This window comes from Nerophis lumbriciformis, linkage group LG14, assembly GCF_033978685.3.
Source record: "Nerophis lumbriciformis linkage group LG14, RoL_Nlum_v2.1, whole genome shotgun sequence".
Taxonomy (NCBI): domain Eukaryota; kingdom Metazoa; phylum Chordata; class Actinopteri; order Syngnathiformes; family Syngnathidae; genus Nerophis; species Nerophis lumbriciformis.
The window spans coordinates 2,000,129-2,020,000 of NC_084561.2; the positions used below are offsets into that span (position 1 = coordinate 2,000,129).

The 19,872-nt window shown below is 35.4% G+C and overlaps 1 protein-coding gene across 1 annotated transcript in view; it reads left to right on the forward strand.

Moving 5' to 3' along the window:
- The window catches only part of LOC133616695 (guanine nucleotide-binding protein subunit alpha-14-like), a 57,465-nt gene that overhangs the window by 7,111 nt on the left and 30,482 nt on the right, over window positions 1-19,872 (forward strand). Inside the window, exon 2 of the mRNA XM_061976260.2 lies at window positions 13,672-13,834. Within this exon, the coding sequence (XP_061832244.1) occupies window positions 13,684-13,834 (151 nt within the window). The 5' untranslated portion in view covers window positions 13,672-13,683. The remainder of the gene's footprint in view (window positions 1-13,671; window positions 13,835-19,872) is intronic.

Below are 19,872 nucleotides of genomic sequence, written 5' to 3' on the forward strand. Positions count from 1 at the left end.
TGTCGTCATGCTCAGGAGCGTACTTATGTTGCCTTCCATTTGTACGGAATTTCCCAGTTCCTCGTCCGAATTTCAAGTGGAAAGCCCCTTGAAGTCAGAAAGCAAAGCACCAGTTCATTTCAAAGATAGCTGCTCTGAATGTAAACAATAATATAAGCTACCATCATATCTGTTATCAGCACTTCTGATTATACTTGTTGTCGTAATAAATCAGCCATAAACAAGGTATTGTCGTACGTTTAAATATGGCAAGGACACTGTAGTGTAAAGTAGCTTTATTTCACCTGGTACAGTATATATATATACACTGTTGTATTCCTCTTCATCCGCCTTGTTTGAAGGTTGCAGAAAGAGTGCATATAAGTTGTTCTTATCCGGACAAGGCAAGCGCACAAATAGCTTTTCGTGAACGTGGCCATCTTGATTTCCAATCTCGTCACTGGAACGCTCACAACTTGGCTGTGACGTCATTCCCAGATCCCACTTCCAACTTCCGAGGTAACTGGAACGCAGCGTTAGACATTTGGGGGCCCAAGGCAAAAGTAGTTGTAACAAAAACATGGTCATTTAGCTTGTTGTTGGAAACGGTTGTATTTTCTTTGATGCATTCTAAATATTAAATAAAAGCAATCAAAAGTCCGCTTACAATGAGCTTATTGGAGTCGCTCTATTCTGCCTTCAAAGCCCTTAAAAGAACATCCAAACACCTCCATTGAGGTTTTATATACATGATGTAAGTATATATGTCATGTAGTAACATTCATAATAACATGCAATATATACATGATGTAAGTATATATGTCATGTAGTAATATTCATAATAACATGCAATATATTCATGATGTAAGTATATATGTCATGTAGTAACATTCATAATAACATGTAATATATACATGATGTAAGTATATATGTCATGTAGTAACATTCATAATAACATGTAATATATACATGATGTAAGTATATATGTCATGTAGTAACATTCATAATAACATGTAATATATACATGATGTAAGTATATATGTCATGTAGTAACATTCATAATAACATGTAATATATACATGATGTAAGTATATATGTCATGTAGTAACATTCATAATAACATGTAATATATACATGATGTAAGTATATATGTCATGTAGTAACATTCATAATAACATGTAATATATACATGATGTAAGTATATATGTCATGTAGTAACATTCATAATAACATATAATATATACATGATGTAAGTATATATGTCATGTAGTAACATTCATAATAACATGTAATATATACATGATGTAAGTATATATGTCATGTAGTAACATTCATAATAACATGTAATATATACATGATGTAAGTATATATGTCATGTAGTAACATTCATAACAACATGTAGAGATCCAAACTTTTGTCTTTAAAGGTGCAGTCTTTTACAAATGCTGGCCAAAGTGTAAAGATCCAAAACTCTCCGCTCAGTGGAGACATGTGATGACGTCATGGTTGTACGATGTCACTTCCAAACTCAACAACACTGCCTTGCTGCCTTTAAAGCAGTGGTTCTCAAACTTTTTTTGTCATCCCCCACTTTGGACAAGGGGGAGTTTTCAAGCCCCACCTGCCCCCATCGCCCCAACAGAGCGCTAATGCCAAGCTTTAACATTTTAAAATTTATTGAACATCAAATTGTATACATTCGAACTCAATAACATAAAATAACATCAAGTTCAATAATAAATAAAATAACTTCCATCAAGTTCAATAATAAATAAAACAAAAGTATTATAACTTGCATCAAGTTCAATAATAAATCAAAAAAAGTGTTATAACTTGCATCACGTTCAATAATAAATAAAAAAAACTGTTATAACTTGCATCAAGTTCAATAATAAATCAAAAAAAGTGTTATAACTTGCATCACGTTCAATAATAAATCAAAAAAAGTGTTATAACTTGCATCAAGTTCAATAATAAATCAAATAAAAGTGTTATAACTTGCATCAAGTTCAATAATAAATCAAAAAAAATGTTATAACTTGCATCAAGTTCAATAATAAATCAAAAAGTGTTATAACTTGCATCAAGTTCAATAATAAATCAAATAACTTGCATCAAGTTCAATAATAAATCAAAAAAAGTGTTATAACTTGCATCAAGTTCAATAATAAATAAAACAAAAGTGTTATAACTTGCATCAAGTTCAATAATAAATCACATAAAAGTGTTATAACTTGCATCAAGTTCAATAATACATCAAATAACTTGCATCAAGTTCAATAATAAGTCAAAAAAGTGTTATAACTTGCATCAAGTTCAATAATAAATAAAACAAAAGTGTTATAACTTGCATCAAGTTCAATAATAAATCAAAAAAGTGTTATAACTTGCATCAAGTTCAATAATAAATCAAAAAAAGTGTTATAACTTGCATCAAGTTCAATAATAAATAAAACAAAAGTGTTATAACTTGCATCAAGTTCAATAATAAATCAAAAAAAGTGTTATAACTTGCATCAAGTTCAATAATAAATCAAATAACTTGCATCAAGTTCAATAATAAATACAATAAAAGTGCCACTTTGCAATCTTTGCAAAAAAAAAAGGAGGAGCTATGCATTTGGCAAGACAGGGCAAGTGACAGCACTTTCCCCCAGGAGAGCCACCTTTCTTCACTGTGAAACAGCACGGCTGTATGATCAGCTCCCATTTCCTCACACAGTGCAGAGAACAGTCGCGCTTTCAGTGGTCGTGTTTTGATCAAATTTACCGCGCTCACAACATCTGTTAAAACCTCATTGAGTTCGGGGCTGAGCTGCCTTGACGCGAGTGCTTCCCGGTGAATGACACAGTGTGTGCCCGTCACATTTTTGTTTCTCTGCAGGCGCTGGCTCTGGCTCGACGACCTTTGAGGTGCGAGTCACTAATGTATATATTTGTGTAATTGTGATCCACACATTAGCCTGCTACCCATCCGCGCGAAAGTTTGTTCCGCTTAGCCCCGCCCCCATTAGTTACTGTTGCTATGTCTGTCAAACTTTCGCTCGTACCGAGAAATATAAAGCCTACAGTAAAAATAAGTACCGGTAATTTCCATTTATTTATATAGCGGATTTCACAGACAGAATCACAAAGTGATTTACAGTGTGTATAGAAAATGAAAGCATAGTAAAAAAATAATCTAAGAATATAATAATTAAAAAAAAAAATTTAAAGTGAAATTTCCTCCCGTTCCTCGCGCCCCACCTGTCATGTCTCTATTCCACACCAGTGGGGCGCGCCCCACACTTTGAGAAACGCTGATTTAAACACATTATAAGAGGACTTAATGTATGTTTGAACGTAAACATTCTGCTAGTTTCACTCAACATGAATAAAAAGACAAATCAAAATGTGCTTAGTGACACTGCCGCCAGCACTAATGACAGTCAGCTGTTTGGATATGATGGCTGTGGAACCTCCACCTGATGGAACAACAACTTTGTCAAGCAATACTTTTTGCTACGTGTCATAAGAAAAGTGCAACCTTATCTTATGTTTTTAGTCCTTGTTTAACAACAAATCATGAAGTTAACTTGTAGATGGAGCCACGTAAAAAGCCACCAAGCAACTAAAAAATAGCATCTTCCTTGTAGTGTGTAGTGATGTTAAAGACAATATACCTTCATTACACATGTACTATATATTCATTGTAGTGTGTACTGATGTTAAAGACAATATACCTTCATTACACATGTACTATATATTCATAGTAGTGTGTACTGATGTTAAAGACTATATAACTTCATTACACATGTACTATATATTCATTGTAGTGTGTACTGATGTTAAAGATTATATAACTTCATTACACATGTACTATATATTCATTGTAGTGTGTACTGATGTTAAAGACAATATAACTTCATTACACATGTACTATATCAATATATCAATGATTAAATGCTTTATAATTCCTTGAGAGTTCTGCAGCGGTACACACACACACACACACGTCCGTGTACTTCATATAGATACCTTATACAGACACTTTATAAAGATACTTAAACATGCAAAATGGTTTTGTTAGTGCGTGCTGATTTGATAAATAATGTAGACTTGACTGCACATGTAATTACATCACCATGTTGATGAACATGTTCTAGTTTTATGAGTGTTGGCTTTCAGCAGCACATTCACTCTTTAATAATGTTCCCAGGATTCTTTAATAATGTTCCCGTGTACATGCAGGCAGGTTTTAAAGACAATTCACTTGTCATTGTACATGTAAAGTATATCTAAATAAACATAATAGGAGGTGTAATGCTGCACCAAGTCAGATATTGCTGCTTTTTTTCAGGCTTCTGATTGGACAAAAAGTGCATGACAGCAAGTGTGTGTGTGTGTGTGTGTGTGTGTGTGTGTGTGTGTGTGTGTGTGTGTGTGTGTGTGTGTGTGTGTGTGTGTGTGTGTGTGTGTGTGTGTGTGTGTGTGTGTGTGTGTGTGTGTGTGTGTGTGGACATAGACACTTTTGAAACTACACTTGCGTGGATGGACATTGTTTTAACCCCAAATATGTCTTTTTCAAACTCTTTGTGTTCCTGTGGACATGGCCTAAAGCTCATGTTTGGCACGGACTGTTTAGGTCAGGGGTCGGCAACCCGCGGCTCTTTAGCGCCGCCCTAGTGGCTCTCTGGAGCTTTTTCAAAAATGTATGAAAAATGGAAAAAGTTGAGGGGGAAAAAATATATATTTTTTGTTTTAATATGGTTTCTGTAGGAGGACAAACATCACACAAACCTCCCTAATTGTTATAAAGCACACTGTTTATATTAAACATGCTTCACTGATTCGAGTAATTGGCGAGCGCCGTTTTGTCCTACTAATTTTGGCAGTCCTTGAACTCACCTTAGTTTGTTTACATGTACAGGTAAAAGCCAGTAAATTAGAATATTTTGAAAAACTTGATTTATTTCAGTAATTGCATTCAAAAGGTGTAACTTGTACATTATATTTATTCATTGCACACAGACTGATGCATTCAAATGTTTATTTCATTTAATTTTGATGATTTGAAGTGGCAACAAATGAAAATCCAAAATTCCGTGTGTCACAAAATTAGAATATTACTTAAGGCTAATACAAAAAAGGGATTTTTAGAAATGTTGGCCAACTGAAAAGTATGAAAATGAAAAATATGAGCATGTACAATACTCAATACTTGGTTGGAGCTCCTTTTGCCTCAATTACTGCGTTAATGCGGCGTGGCATGGAGTCGATGAGTTTCTGGCACTGCTCAGGTGTTATGAGAGCCCAGGTTGCTCTGATAGTGGCCTTCAACTCTTCTGCGTTTTTGGCTCTGGCATTCTGCATCTTCCTTTTCACAATACCCCACAGATTTTCTATGGGGCTAAGGTCAGGGGAGTTGGCGGGCCAATTTAGAACAGAAATACCATGGTCCGTAAACCAGGCACGGGTAGATTTTGCGCTGTGTGCAGGCGCCAAGTCCTGTTGGAACTTGAAATCTCCATCTCCATAGAGCAGGTCAGCAGCAGGAAGCATGAAGTGCTCTAAAACTTGCTGGTAGACGGCTGCGTTGACCCTGGATCTCAGGAAACAGAGTGGACCGACACCAGCAGATGACATGGCACCCCAAACCATCACTGATGGTGGAAACTTTACACTAGACTTCAGGCAACGTGGATCCTGTGCCTCTCCTGTCTTCCTCCAGACTCTGGGACCTCGATTTCCAAAGGAAATGCAAAATTTGCATGGTTGGGTGATGGTTTGGGGTGCCATGTCATCTGCTGGTGTCGGTCCACTCTGTTTCCTGAGATCCAGGGTCAACGCAGCCGTCTACCAGCAAGTTTTAGAGCACTTCATGCTTCCTGCTGCTGACCTGCTCTATGGAGATGGAGATTTCAAGTTCCAACAGGACTTGGCGCCTGCACACAGCGCAAAATCTACCCGTGCCTGGTTTACGGACCATGGTATTTCTGTTCTAAATTGGCCCGCCAACTCCCCTGACCTTAGCCCCATAGAAAATCTGTGGGGTATTGTGAAAAGGAAGATGCAGAATGCCAGACCCAAAAACGCAGAAGAGTTGAAGGCCACTATCAGAGCAACCTGGGCTCTCATAACACCTGAGCAGTGCCAGAAACTCATCGACTCCATGCCACGCCGCATTAACGCAGTAATTGAGGCAAAAGGAGCTCCAACCAAGTATTGAGTATTGTACATGCTCATATTTTTCATTTTCATACTTTTCAGTTGGCCAACATTTCTAAAAATCCCTTTTTTGTATTAGCCTTAAGTAATATTCTAATTTTGTGACACACGGAATTTTGGATTTTCATTTGTTGCCACTTCAAATCATCAAAATTAAATGAAATAAACATTTGAATGCATCAGTCTGTGTGCAATGAATAAATATAATGTACAAGTTACACCTTTTGAATGCAATTACTGAAATAAATCAAGTTTTTCAAAATATTCTAATTTACTGGCTTTTACCTGTATATAGTCATTACCCCCATTTTTCCCCCAGACAAAAATAAACGTCATGAACAGTATATAGATTCACCCGGTCACAACATTAAACAAACCTGCACACTCTGTGATCGATTCAGAGAGTGCATAAAAAAACACCTGATTTTAGGAGCATTTATGTCGGTGTTATGTGCATGCAATGATTATAATTGATAATATAAATATTTATGTTGTATCAAAAACAAGGACCAGGAAAAAAATATACTAAATATCAACATTTGTTTTTTAAATGTATCCTTCCTCTGATTATAATGGCCTAAGCTATCAAGGCAGAAAGGAAAGGAAATGGAAAACAATGTAAGCAAAATTGTCAAATCCCATTAAACACTTAACTTAAAATGAAGGTGCAAAAATAAGGAATATGTAAGCAATGCTTAATAAAGTGTAAGAAAATAGTGCAAAGTGTGAAAATGTCAACATAGAGAAACCTGAGAAGAACTATTTTCTGCAGGCTTAGTCCCAGAAAGTTACAGCTGTGCTCTAAAGGGTGAGCGCGGCTAAGGTGGTGTGGTATTACCGCTCTTGGTGGGGACGAGCGCCATACCGTCGAGGTGACTTTTCCTTTTGTATCCACAATTTCTTCGCTCTCTGCGGCACTCATTTTGACTTTCTCTTCTCAGGGTTTAAATGTGGCGCACCGCCACGGCAATATCATAGCCGCCACACCTTGAAAACATGGTTGGGTTTTTTTAATACTTGAAAACAGATAGGCTCCAGTGCCCCCCGCGACCCCAAAGGGAATAAGCGGTAGAAAATGGATGGATGGATGGATGAAAACAAATGAAAGTAATATAATGTATCGTAGCCTTTAAGAGAAGTCACGCAAAGTCATACACTATTTGGTCCATTTAAATGCCAACAAACAGCACAATTCCAACAGGTTTTACCTCTCGTGCAAACCCTTTCGCTTACACTTCCTCATTCTCTGCTAATCTGCTGTCAGGCGCGGACGGTGTGCTTGAAAAAACTGAAACCACACGAACACAAAACTTTAACACCAGTTGGTCGTTACAGTATGACTGGATATTTATACATATATATGTGTATCCTATTATTTGTGCACTATTGCCTAGCCATGCACTGAAAACTCGGCCACCGAAAAAAGACAATCACTGAAAAGAGCGCCGCTGAGCCAGGATGTAAACAAGACGCACAGGATTGTCTGGAGCGTTGTCAGCATGTCTGTGATTTGTATATATATTGCAGTTACACCCACGGAAAACCATCTGCAAAATATGCATTTTTTAAGAGGACAGTGGCGACTTTTAAGAAGAGAAAGTCCAAGTAGAGCAACAGCGCCAAGCAAGTGTGACGTCATGCTGGCTTCAGCCTCTCTAGAGGGACAGAAGTAGACTCTAAACACCAGTACATTCTATAATAACCCCAGAAGAAGATGCTCGATTTGTTGCTAGTTGTTTTTAATTTAAAAAAAAAGTCATTAAAAGTCTGAAACACTTGAACAATTCTCAACAAAGCACCTTGTACAATAAGCATCAACAATTGATATGGCAAAACGATGTAAAAATATATGTTAATACTAATAACACTTAAAAAAAAAAAAAAATGTATCTATACATTTTTTTAGCCTTTTTAAAAAAAAAATCATACAAACCCCGATTCCATATGAGTTGGGAAATTGTGTTAGATGTAAATATAAACGGAATACAATGATTTGCAAAACATTTTCAAGCCATATTCAGTTGAATATGCTACAAAGACAACATATTTGATGTTCAAACTCATAAACATTTTATTTTTTTTGCAAATAATCATTAACTTTAGAATTTGATGGCAGCAACACGTGACAAAGAAGTTGGGAAAGGTGGCAATAAATACTGATAAAGTTGAGGAATGCTCATCAAAGACTTATTTGGAACATCCCACAGGTGTGCAGGCTAATTGGGAACAGGTGGGTGCCATGATTGGGTATAAAAGTAGATTCCATGAAATGCTCAGTCTTTCACAAACAAGGATGGGGCGAGGGTCACCACTTTGTCAACAAATGCGTGAGCAAATTGTTGAACAGTTTAAGAAAAACCTTTCTCAACCAGCTATTGCAAGGAATTTAGGGATTTCACCATCTACGGTCCGTAATATCATCAAAGGGTTCCGAGAATCTGGGAAATCACTGCACGTAAGCAGCTAAGCCCGTGACCTTCCATCCCTCAGGCTGTACTGCATCAACAAGCGACATCAGTGTGTAAAGGATATCACCACATGGGCTCCGGAACACTTCAGAAATCCACTGTCAGTAACTACAGTTGGTCGCTACATCTGTAAGTGCAAGTTAAAACTCTCCTATGCAAGGCGAAAACCGTTTATCAACAACACCCAGAAACGCCGTCGGCTTCGCTGGGCCTGAGCTCATCTAAGATGGACTGATACAAAGTGGAAAAGTGTTCTGTGGTCTGACGAGTCCACATTTCAAATTGTTTTTGGAAACTGTGGACTTCGTGTCCTCCGGACTAAAGAGGAAAAGAACCATCTGGATTGTTATAGGCGCAAAGTTTAAAAGGCAGCATGTGTGATGGTATGGGGGTGTATTAGTGCCCAAGACATGGGTAACTTACACATCTGTGAAGGCGCCATTGATACTGAAAGGTACATACAGGTTTTGGAGCAACATATGTTGCCATCGAAGCAACGTCACCATGGACGCCCCTGCTTATTTCAGCAAGACAATGCCAAGCCACGTGTTACATCAACGTGGCTTCATAGTAAAAGAGTGCGGGTACTAGACTGGCCTGCCTGTAGTCCAGACCTGTCTCCCATTGAAAATGTGAAGCCTAAAATAGCACAACGGAGACCCCCGGACTGTTGAACAACTTAAGCTGTACATCAAGCAAGAATGGGAAAGAATTCCACCTGAGAAGCTTCAAAAATGTGTCTCCTCAGTTCCCAAACGTTTACTGAGTGTTGTTAAAAGGAAAGGCCATGTAACACAGTGGTGAACATGCCCTTTCCCAACTACTTTGTCACGTGTTGCAGCCATGAAATTCTAAAGTTGATGGTTATTTGCAAAAAAAAAATGTTTATGAGTTTGTCTTTGTAGCATATTCAACTGAATATGGGTTGAAAAGGATTTGCAAATCATTGTATTCCGTTTATATTTACATCTAACACCATTTCCCAACTCATATGGAAACGTGGTTTGTATGTCAAATCACGTGATGACGTCACGGTGACCACGCCCCTAACCACGCCCCCACTGCCACAGGTATTCTGGCACTCTATGTTCAAACCCTGTCAGTCCATGCAAAGAACAAAGAACCAACCACGAGACAACAACATAGTCAAACTTCGCAACTTCCGGTTTCTTCCGAGGAATTTGATATAACTTTTTCATCGAACACTTTTTTTATTATCAATTACATGTCTTTCGCAATGTATAATGATATTGTTTTATCGCCCAGCTCTACTATATCCTACTTTTTTGTTGTGTTTCCTTAAAGCCTGTAGCAGCTCCTCTCCCCGAGGGCTTGACATGATGTTCCATGAATTGTATTCCGTTTATATTTAAACAAGTGTAAAAACTTATTGGGGTGTTAGCATTTAGTGGTCAATTGTACGGAATATGTACTTCACTGTGCAATCTACTAATAAAAGTTTCAATCAATCAATCAATCAATCCAAATAAGTAGGTCCACCTCGCTGTGACATCACAACGTAGCCAGACTGCAAAACCCAGTGAACAGAGACATCCAAAAGTGTGTGCAAGCTCACGGCAAAATGCATAAATTTAAAAAAATTAAAATTGTTTTAAATTGTTTTAAAAAATTAAAAAAAATTTTAAAAAAAGTTTTAAAAAAATGTACAAAAAAAATAAAATAAAAAGCATTTTTAAAAAATTTGAAAATAATTTTTTACCTTGAAAAAAAAATTTTACCTTGAAAAAAAATTTTTACCTTGAAAACGTTTTTGTACCTTGAAAATCATTTTTTACCTTGAAAACAATTTTTTACCTTGAAAATCATTTTTAACCTTGAAAAAGAAAAAATTTACCTTGAAAATTTTTTTTTACCTTGAAAATCATTTGTTTACCTTGAAAATCATTTTTAACCTTGAAAATTTTTTTTTACCTTGAAAATTTTTTTTTACCTTGAAAATCATTTGTTTACCTTGAAAATCATTTTTAACCTTGAAAAAAAAATGTTACCTTGAAAAAAATGTTTTACCTTGAAAATCATTTTTTACCTTGAAAAAAAAATTTTACCTTGAAAAAAGAATTTTACCTTGAAAATCATTTGTTTACCTTGAAAATCATTTTTAACCTTAAAAAAAAATTTTACCTTGAAAATTTTTTTTTACCTTGAAAATAATTTTTTACCTTGAAAATCATGTTTTAACTTAAAACATTTTTTTTTTTTTTTTTTAAGTTTTTTTTTAATTTTTGTAAAAATTTTAATTTTTTTTTTAATTTTTTTAATTTTTTTTTTTTTTTTTTTTTTTAAATATTTTTAAATTTTTTAAATATTTTTAACTTTTTTTTTCTTTTTTAAACTTTTTTTAAACTTTTTTTTTTTAAATGTACCCTAACCCTAATCTTAACCCTAACCCTAACCCTAATCTTAACCCTAACCCTAACCCTAACCCTAAAAAAAAATGTTAATTGTTAAAATTGTTTAAAAAAATTTAAAAAAGTTTAAAAAAAATTAAACAGATAAAAAAAAAATTTTAAATAAATTTTTTTTTAAAAATTTAAAAAAAAATTTTTTAAATTAAAAGAATTTGAAAATCATTTTTTACCTTGAAAATAAAATTTTACCTTGAAAATTTTTTTTGTACCTTGAAAATCATTTTTAACCTTGAAAAAAAAATGTTACCTTGAAAATTTTTTTTTACCTTGAAAATAATTTTTTACCTTGAAAATCATGTTTTAACTTAAAAAATGTTTTTTATTTTTTAAATTTTTTTTTTAATTTTTGTAAAAATTTTAATACATTTAAAAAAAAATTAAATTTTTTAAAATTAAAACAATTTTTTTTAATTTGTTTAATTTTTTTAAATTTTTTAAATTTTTTTAATTTTTTTTTAATTATTAAAAAAAAAAAAAAAATTTTTTTTTAATTTTTTAATTTTTTTTTAATTTTTTTAATTTTTTTTAAAAAATTTTAAAAAAAATTTAATTTTTTAAATTTTTTTAACTTTTTTTAACTTTTTTTAACTTTTTTTTAACTTTTTTTAAAACTTTTTTTAACTTTTTTTTAAATTTGTTTTAACCTTTTTAAAAAAATTTTACCCTAACCCTAACCCTAATCTTAACCCTAACCCTAACTCTAATGCAACATTCCCATCACTAATAGCCAACATTTTACAAACCCCAAAAGCAGTGAAGTTGGCAGGTTGTGTAAATGGTAAATCCATCCATCCATCCAGCTGCATTCGGGCAGAAGGCGGTCTACACCCTGGACAAGTCGCCACCTCATCACAGGGCCTAAATGGTAAATAAAAAGAGAATACAACAAATCCTTTTCAACTTATATTCATTTGAATAGACTGCAAAGACAAGATATTTCATGTTCACACTGAGAAACTTTGTTATTTTTTGCAAATATTAGCTCATTTGGAATTTGATGCCTGCAACATGTTTCAAAGAAGCTGGCACAAGTGGCAAAAAAGACTGAGAAAGTTGAGGAATGCTCATCAAAGACTTATTTGGGCATCCCACAGGTGAACAGGCTAATTGGGAACAGGTGGGTGCCATGATTGGCTACAATAGCAGCTTCCATAAAATGCTCACTCATTCACAAACAAGGACGGGGCGAGGGTCACCACTTTGTCAACAAATGCCTGAGCAAATTGTTTAAGAACAACATTTCTCAACCAGCTATTGCAAGGAATTTAGGGATTTCACCATCTACGCTCCGTATATCATCAAAGGGTTCAGAGAATCTGGAGAAATCACTACACGTAAGCAGCTAAGCCCGTGACCTTCCATCCCTCAGGCTGTACTGCATCAACAAGCGACATCAGTGTGTAAAGGATATCACCGCATGGGCTCAGGAACACTTCAGAAACCCACTGTCAGTAACTACAGTTGGTTGCTACATCTGTAAGTGCAAGTTAAAACTCTCCTATGCAAAGCGAAATACATTTATCAACAACACCCAGAAACGCCGCCGGCTTCTCTGGGCCCGAGCTCATCTAAGATGGACTGATGCAAAGTGGAAAAGTGTTCTGTGGTCTCACGAGTCCACATTTGGAATTGTTTTTGGAACCTGTGACCGTCGTGTCCTCTGGACCAAAGAGGAAAAGAACCATCCGGACTGTTCTGGAGTGAAAGTGTAAAAGGCAGCATGTGTGATGGTATGGGGGTGTATTAGTGGCCAAGGCATGGGTAACTTACACATCTGTGAGGGCACCATTAATGCTGAAAGGTACATACAGCTTTTGGAGCAACATATGTTGCCATCGTTATCATGGACGCCCCTGCTTATTTCAGCAAGACAATGCCAAGCCACATGTTACAACAGCGTGGCTTCATAGTAAAAGAGTGCGGGTACAAGACTGGCCTGCCTGTAGTCCAGACATTGAAAATGTGTGGTGCAATATGAAGGCTAAAATATGAGAAGTGAGACTGTTGAACAACTTCCCAAACCTTTACTGAGTGTTGTTAAAAGGAAAGGCCATGTAACACACTGGTAAAAATGCATTTTTTGCAACGTGTTGCTGCCATTCAATTCTAAGTTCATGATTGTTTGCAAAAAAGACAAAAGTTTCTCAGTGTGAACATGAAATATCTTGTCTTTGCAGTCTATTCAATTGAATATAAGTTGAAAAGGATTTGCTGTATTCTCTTTTTATTTACCATTTACACAACGTGACAACTTCACTGCTTTTGGCTTTTGTAACAACATTTTTAAGGCGGGATATTTCATTAAAAAAAAGCTCATCATTTCAGTAAAAATGTTGTGAAATATGAGAATTGTGATCTTAATTCTAAGAAACAAAATCAAGTTCTTGCCAGAATCGGAGCTAATAATCTCAGTAAACTACAGTTTTTGCTTGCTAAGCATCAAAACTAGAGATGGATCCATTGGTTGGGGTCATAAAAGAAGCACGTCAATTGAGAGATAAGGAGGGCAGCTAATAAGTCACATAGCAGCAGCAGAAGCAATGCATTGTGGGAGGTTTATCACTAACGCTCACCTCCTTGAACCTCAGGCGTGTGGGGCCATGGCGAGCTGCTGGGACTGCTGCCGGCGAGCGTGCATGTGCTTCCTGTCCGAGGACGAACAGATCAGCATCAAAGTGGACAATGAGATCATGAAGATCCTGAAGAAGCAGAAGAAGAAGGACCGGCAGGAGATCAAAATCCTGCTGTTGGGTGAGCGAGCGCCTTTAATGACGTCCACGCAGATACTGTAAGTAGCGTGGCGCTGACGCAACACTTGGCCCGGCCTGTTCGGTGACCCCGAGCCGAGCGCCACAAGTATGTCAGGCATGCTCCACGTGTGAGAATGCCAAGAATGGTTGAGATTGTAATCGGCGCTGGTGAAAACCCACCAGACCAGAGGCTCACAGGCCTCCTTTTTACAGCTACTTTGATGGCGCTGCAGATAAGCAGAGTGATAAACTTTGCTATAAACTTCTATTTATTCTCCTGAATGTCAGCTTTGACAGACCTTCTGTGCAATAAAACACATTTTTATTCCAGCAGATAAAATCCATAGGCCAACAGTCATCCTTCAATCATTCATCAGCTTTATTGCAATAATCACTTGATGTTCATGCAAAGTAATAGCAATGTGACAATTGGAAACAAATCCAGTCTTTGGAACGGATCTTTTAGGTGAACCATCAGAACGGATTCCCAGTTGTGAGACGTTCATTTAAGAAGCCGTTTTTTTGTTTTTAATGCACAAGCAAACTTAACCTTGGCAATTGTCCGCACTGCACATGTGTGCCACCCGACTGGCAACTGACTAGAAAATGACTCAAGAAAACGTAGCATGAGGATTAACTTAGGTAGGTGTATATATATATATATATATATATATATATACATATATATATATATATATAGTACAGGCCAAAAGTTTGGACACACCTTCTCATTCAATGTGTTGTGTTTATTGTCATGACTATTTACATTGTAGATTGTCACATCAAAACTATGAATGAACACATGTGGAGTTATGTACTTAACAAAAAAAGAACTGAAAACATGTTTTATATTCTAGTTTCTTCAAAATAGCCACCCTTTGCTCTGATTACTGCTTTGCACACTCTTGGCATTCTCTCCATGAGCTTCAAGAGGTAGTCACCTGAAAGGGTTTTCACTTCACAGGTGATGAGGTCAGATTTTTTTATATATATATATATATATATATATATATATATATATATATACACACACACACATATGTATATTTACCTATATATATATATATATATATATATACACATATATAATACATATATACACACACATATGTATATTTACCTCTATATATATATATACTGTGTGTATATATATATATATATATATATATATATATATATATATATATTTATAAAATGGATATATATATATATATATATATATATATATATATACACACATATGTATATTTACCTATATATATATATATATATACATATATAATACATATATACACATTTATACACACACATATGTATATTTACCTCTATATATATATATACTGTGTGTATATATATATATATATATATATATATATATATATATATATATATATATATATATATATATATATATATATATGTATGTGTGGGGAAAAAAAATCACAAGACTATTTCATCTCTACAGGCCTGTTTCATGAGGGGGGGTACCCTCAATCGTCAGGAGATTTTAATGGGAGCATTCGCATACCATGGTTTATATAGGGCACAGAGTGGGTGGGTACAGGCTGGTGTAGGGGCGTGGTGATTGGCTCATGTGTTACCTAGGAGGTGTTTCCGTCTATGGCGGCATGTTGTTACAATTTCGCTGCGCTTGTTGAGGGATGACAGGTCTGGACGGTAAATAATAAACAGTTTCTCTTTCAAGCATAGGTTGCATCTTTTATTACCACTATTGTAAGGTGTGCTGGATGCAAGAATTTGCCATGTTATTGAATATTCAACATTATTGTCTTTGAGGTCCCAAATGTGTTTGCTGAGTTCTGTGGTATTTCGCAGGTTTTTGTTCCTGAAAGAAGCCTTGTGATTGTTCCATCTGGTTTTGAATTCACCCTCGGTTAATCCTACATATGTGTCGGATGTGTTAATGTCCTTGCGTGTTACCTTAGATTGGTAGACAACTGATGTTTGTAAGCACCCCCCGTTGAGAGGGCAATCAGGTTTCTTTCGACAGTTACATGCTTTGTTGGTTTTGGAGTCGTTCTGACTGGGGGTCGACGGCTCATTTGCAATCAGATGAAATAGTCTTGTGATTTTTTTTCCCCACACATACATATATTGCGCTCTACTACGGTATCGAGCACTATTTTTTGGATAACCTTATTAAGACATATATATATATATATATATATATATATATATATATATATATATCCATTTTCTACCGCTTGTCCCTTTTGGGGTCGTGGGGGGTGCCGGAGCCTATCTCAGCTGCATTCGGGCGGAAGGCGGGGTAAACCATACATATAAACACATACATATGTGTGTATATATACAGCATATACACATACATACTGTACATATATAACATAGCTATATTATATATATATAATATACTATATATGTATATACACATACATACATACATATATGATACATATATACACACACATATGTATATTTATATATATATATATATATATATATATATATATATATATATATATATGCATTTATATATATATATACTGTATATAGTGTGTGGATGTGAGTGTGAATGTTGTCTGTCTATCTGTGTTGGCCCTGCGATGAGGTGGCGACTTGTCCAGGGTGTACCCCGCCTTCCGCCCGATTGTAGCTGAGATAGGCTCCAGCGCCCCCGCGACCCCAAAGGGAATAAGCGGTAGAAAATGGATGGATGGATGGATATATATATATATATATATATATATATATATATATATATATACACATGCATATAAAACCATTTTTTAATTAATATTATTTTTTAATTGTTTTTTTCTTTAGTTTACTTATTTGTATTTGTATTTACTTTTCCAGGTACTACCGGGTACTTTCTTAAGGGTAGTAGTTTAAGTGTAAACACACCAGGTATGGTAGTATAATTTTGTACTCATATTTTTATGAATACCCTCATTTCAGGGAGTAAATTTATTTAAACTTTGTATGTCCATTAATTAATCACATTTTTACTTACTATTTGTGTTTGTTTTTCTACAAACGTATATTGTTGTTTTAGGTGAGGGAAAATTCAAGCTAGTGACGTCACTGCCAAAGCATGGAAATAAGGCGGAGCCTTATGAAATGCGTACAACAAAAAGCAAAATTATAGCCATAATTTCAGAATAATTCCCACCAATAAATTAATATCTGTGTAAATCAAAATTTTCTGATCTACATCTTAATGTTTCTTAACCATAGGGCCAGGGCCAATGTCTCATTTTTCTGTAAGGTTCAAGAAGCTTATCAGGATTCTTCTTCCTTGTCATTTGTGAACACTTTTGAGTTTGAACAGTTTCTTAGGTCCACATACTAAATGTTTTAAGTGTTGTGCGTGCGTACAAATGTTTCAACTTGGATTTTGCCTCAGGTTATATTTCTCTTCTTTTGTTGACAATAATTGTGGTACATTCTTGTAGTTTGTGCATAGTTTGCTTCAGTTCCAGTATTTTGGATTCATTCAGTTCAGGCTGGAGGTGTTCTTGACCACATCCAACGTTATGTATTATTTTAAATCATCAGTTTTGGAACACAATTAATGAATGGAATGATTTCCTCCCACAACATATTTGGCTTTATTCATTATTGACGTGTTTCTTGCCACGTTATGTTGTACATTTTGTATATGAGAAATTCCACTTTATATTTTCGTCCACGTTAGAACCAAAAAAAGATGTATGTCTTGAGAGGATTTTGATGTCATGTTAGTTAGATATATCATCATTATATAATAAAAATATCTTCTTAGTCAATGAAAAAAATCATTAATTTTAGACATTCGATATTGTCATAATGTGGACTGTGAGGGTTTTGTTTTCCCGAGATGCAAGTAAAGTTGGACTGGACATGGCGTGAAGGTAGATACATATTTATTTTAACACTAACAAACTACAAAAAAAGGGAGCAAACAAAAGGCGCGCACAATGGCGGAGAACAAACTTGACTAATGAAACAAAAACTAGCACTTAGGCAGACTATGGGCAAGAAACAAAAACACTTACTGTGACATGAAACGATCAGCATGAACTATGGTAGCATGGGTACATGGGTAGCAGAAGTCCACAGTAGCAAGGGTAACAGAGTTAATGTCGCCAGGCTGACTTCCTGGCAACAATGGGCTTAAATAATACAGACATGATTGACAACAGGTGCGCGAATGCAAAACATGAAACAGGTGAAACTAATGGTTGCTATGGTGACAAAACAAACAAGGGTGCACAAAGAGTCCAAAAATCAAACCTGAACATAACCAAAATAAACATGATCACACAGACATGACAGATATTAATTCAAATTGTTTGTTTGTTTGCCATTTTCAATGTCTACTCCGTCTATTTGTGTTTGAATTTCCCTTCTACTGTTACCGAATAGCATTATTTTCCTTTTACTGAGATGCAAAAATAGTCGTTTTTTGTCAAAGCATCTTCTGTTATTTGTTGCTTCTGTGTGTTCTCTCCTGAACAGAAAGCAGTCGTGTCATCTGCAAACAATACCAACTTTAAGTCCTTTGTAAACGTAGTTTATATAGAAATTAAACCATTTTGGTGCCAGTATTGATCCCTGAAGTACGCCACAAGATCTATTCAGCTCCGTCGACGGGTGTTCGCCGAGCTCCACTTGTTGCTTCTGTTGGTTGAGTAGCTTCTTACCCAGTTCATGACCAACCCTCTGATGTCATGCCATTCTAATTGGTAATTAAGACATTATCATAAAATGTGTCAAAAGCTTTAGTTGGATACATTGCACGCTGCAGCTGCACAATGTTTACTATTTCTAGCCTTGGTAACCCCCCCTGTTTCACAATCATAATTCAATGTTAGCTCCGTGTCCGTATTGGTTGTCCACAAGCTTTTATTCATGAATTTGTCCAATCTTTTCATTTCAATGATTTTAGAGAATTGTGCAAGTAAGAAAACAGGTTCTTTAGTTTGTAAACTAGTCTCAGTCGTCTCCAGTCTTACAAATCAGTACAACTTTTGCCATTTTCATTTTGTTTGGATGTACATTAATGGTTCTGAGATCTCTTTAATAACCCTTGTTTTTTTTTCCATATCAATTCCGTTACGGTCACTTGAGGTCTTGGAGTCACATTTATTCACAATTCTGAATATTTCTTATTCTGTCACGACATGTAAGTTAAAAGTCAAGTTTATTTGCACATTTCATTCATCATTTATACCAGACCTGGGCAAATGAAGGCCCGGGGGCCGCATGCGGCCCGTTAAGCTTTTCAATCTGGCCCGCCGGACATTCCCAAATCATTTTTTTAGATGTTTAAGTCTATGTCTAAGTCTTCAACCATACAAAGTATTTCAATGGTTGGAATCTGCGCTTTTGCATGATATACTAGTTACTATGGCAATCTAATTAGTTATTATGGTCATCTAATTAGTTATTATGGTCATCTAATTAGTTACTATGGTCATCTAATTAGTCACTATGGTAATCTAATTAGTTACTATGGTCATCTAATTAGTTACTATGGTCATCTAATTAGTTACTATGGTCATAGTTACTAAGTCTTGAACTATACAAAGTATTTCAATGCTTGGAATCTGCGCTTTTGCATGATATATTAGTTACTATGGTCATCTAATTAGTTACTATGGTCATGTAATTAGTTACTATGGTCATGTAATTAGTTACTATGGTAATTTAAGTCACAGCAGCTCAGACGAGGTACCAAGCAGTGTGGGTGGGGAGTGTTTCCACAGAGTGTTTCCAGAGCCTGAAATGTGGGTGTCAGGGACAGATGTGGAAGGAGATTTTTACAACAATGTTCAAAATCTTAGTGATATATCACATATATCAGATTGTAGGTGTTTTGTTTTTTTACCCTTCGCGTTCATATTTCACTGTGTTTGTTGCATTTTTGCTGCGTTTTGCTTGGTTGTAAAATATGTGGATGGAGAAGGGGTGTGACGTTCATATGTTGTCAATATTCAGTGTTTTATCCTTCATAGTTAATATTGTAACATTCTTTATTTTCATGTACATTCTGGGTGTCTCATTCAGTAAAAA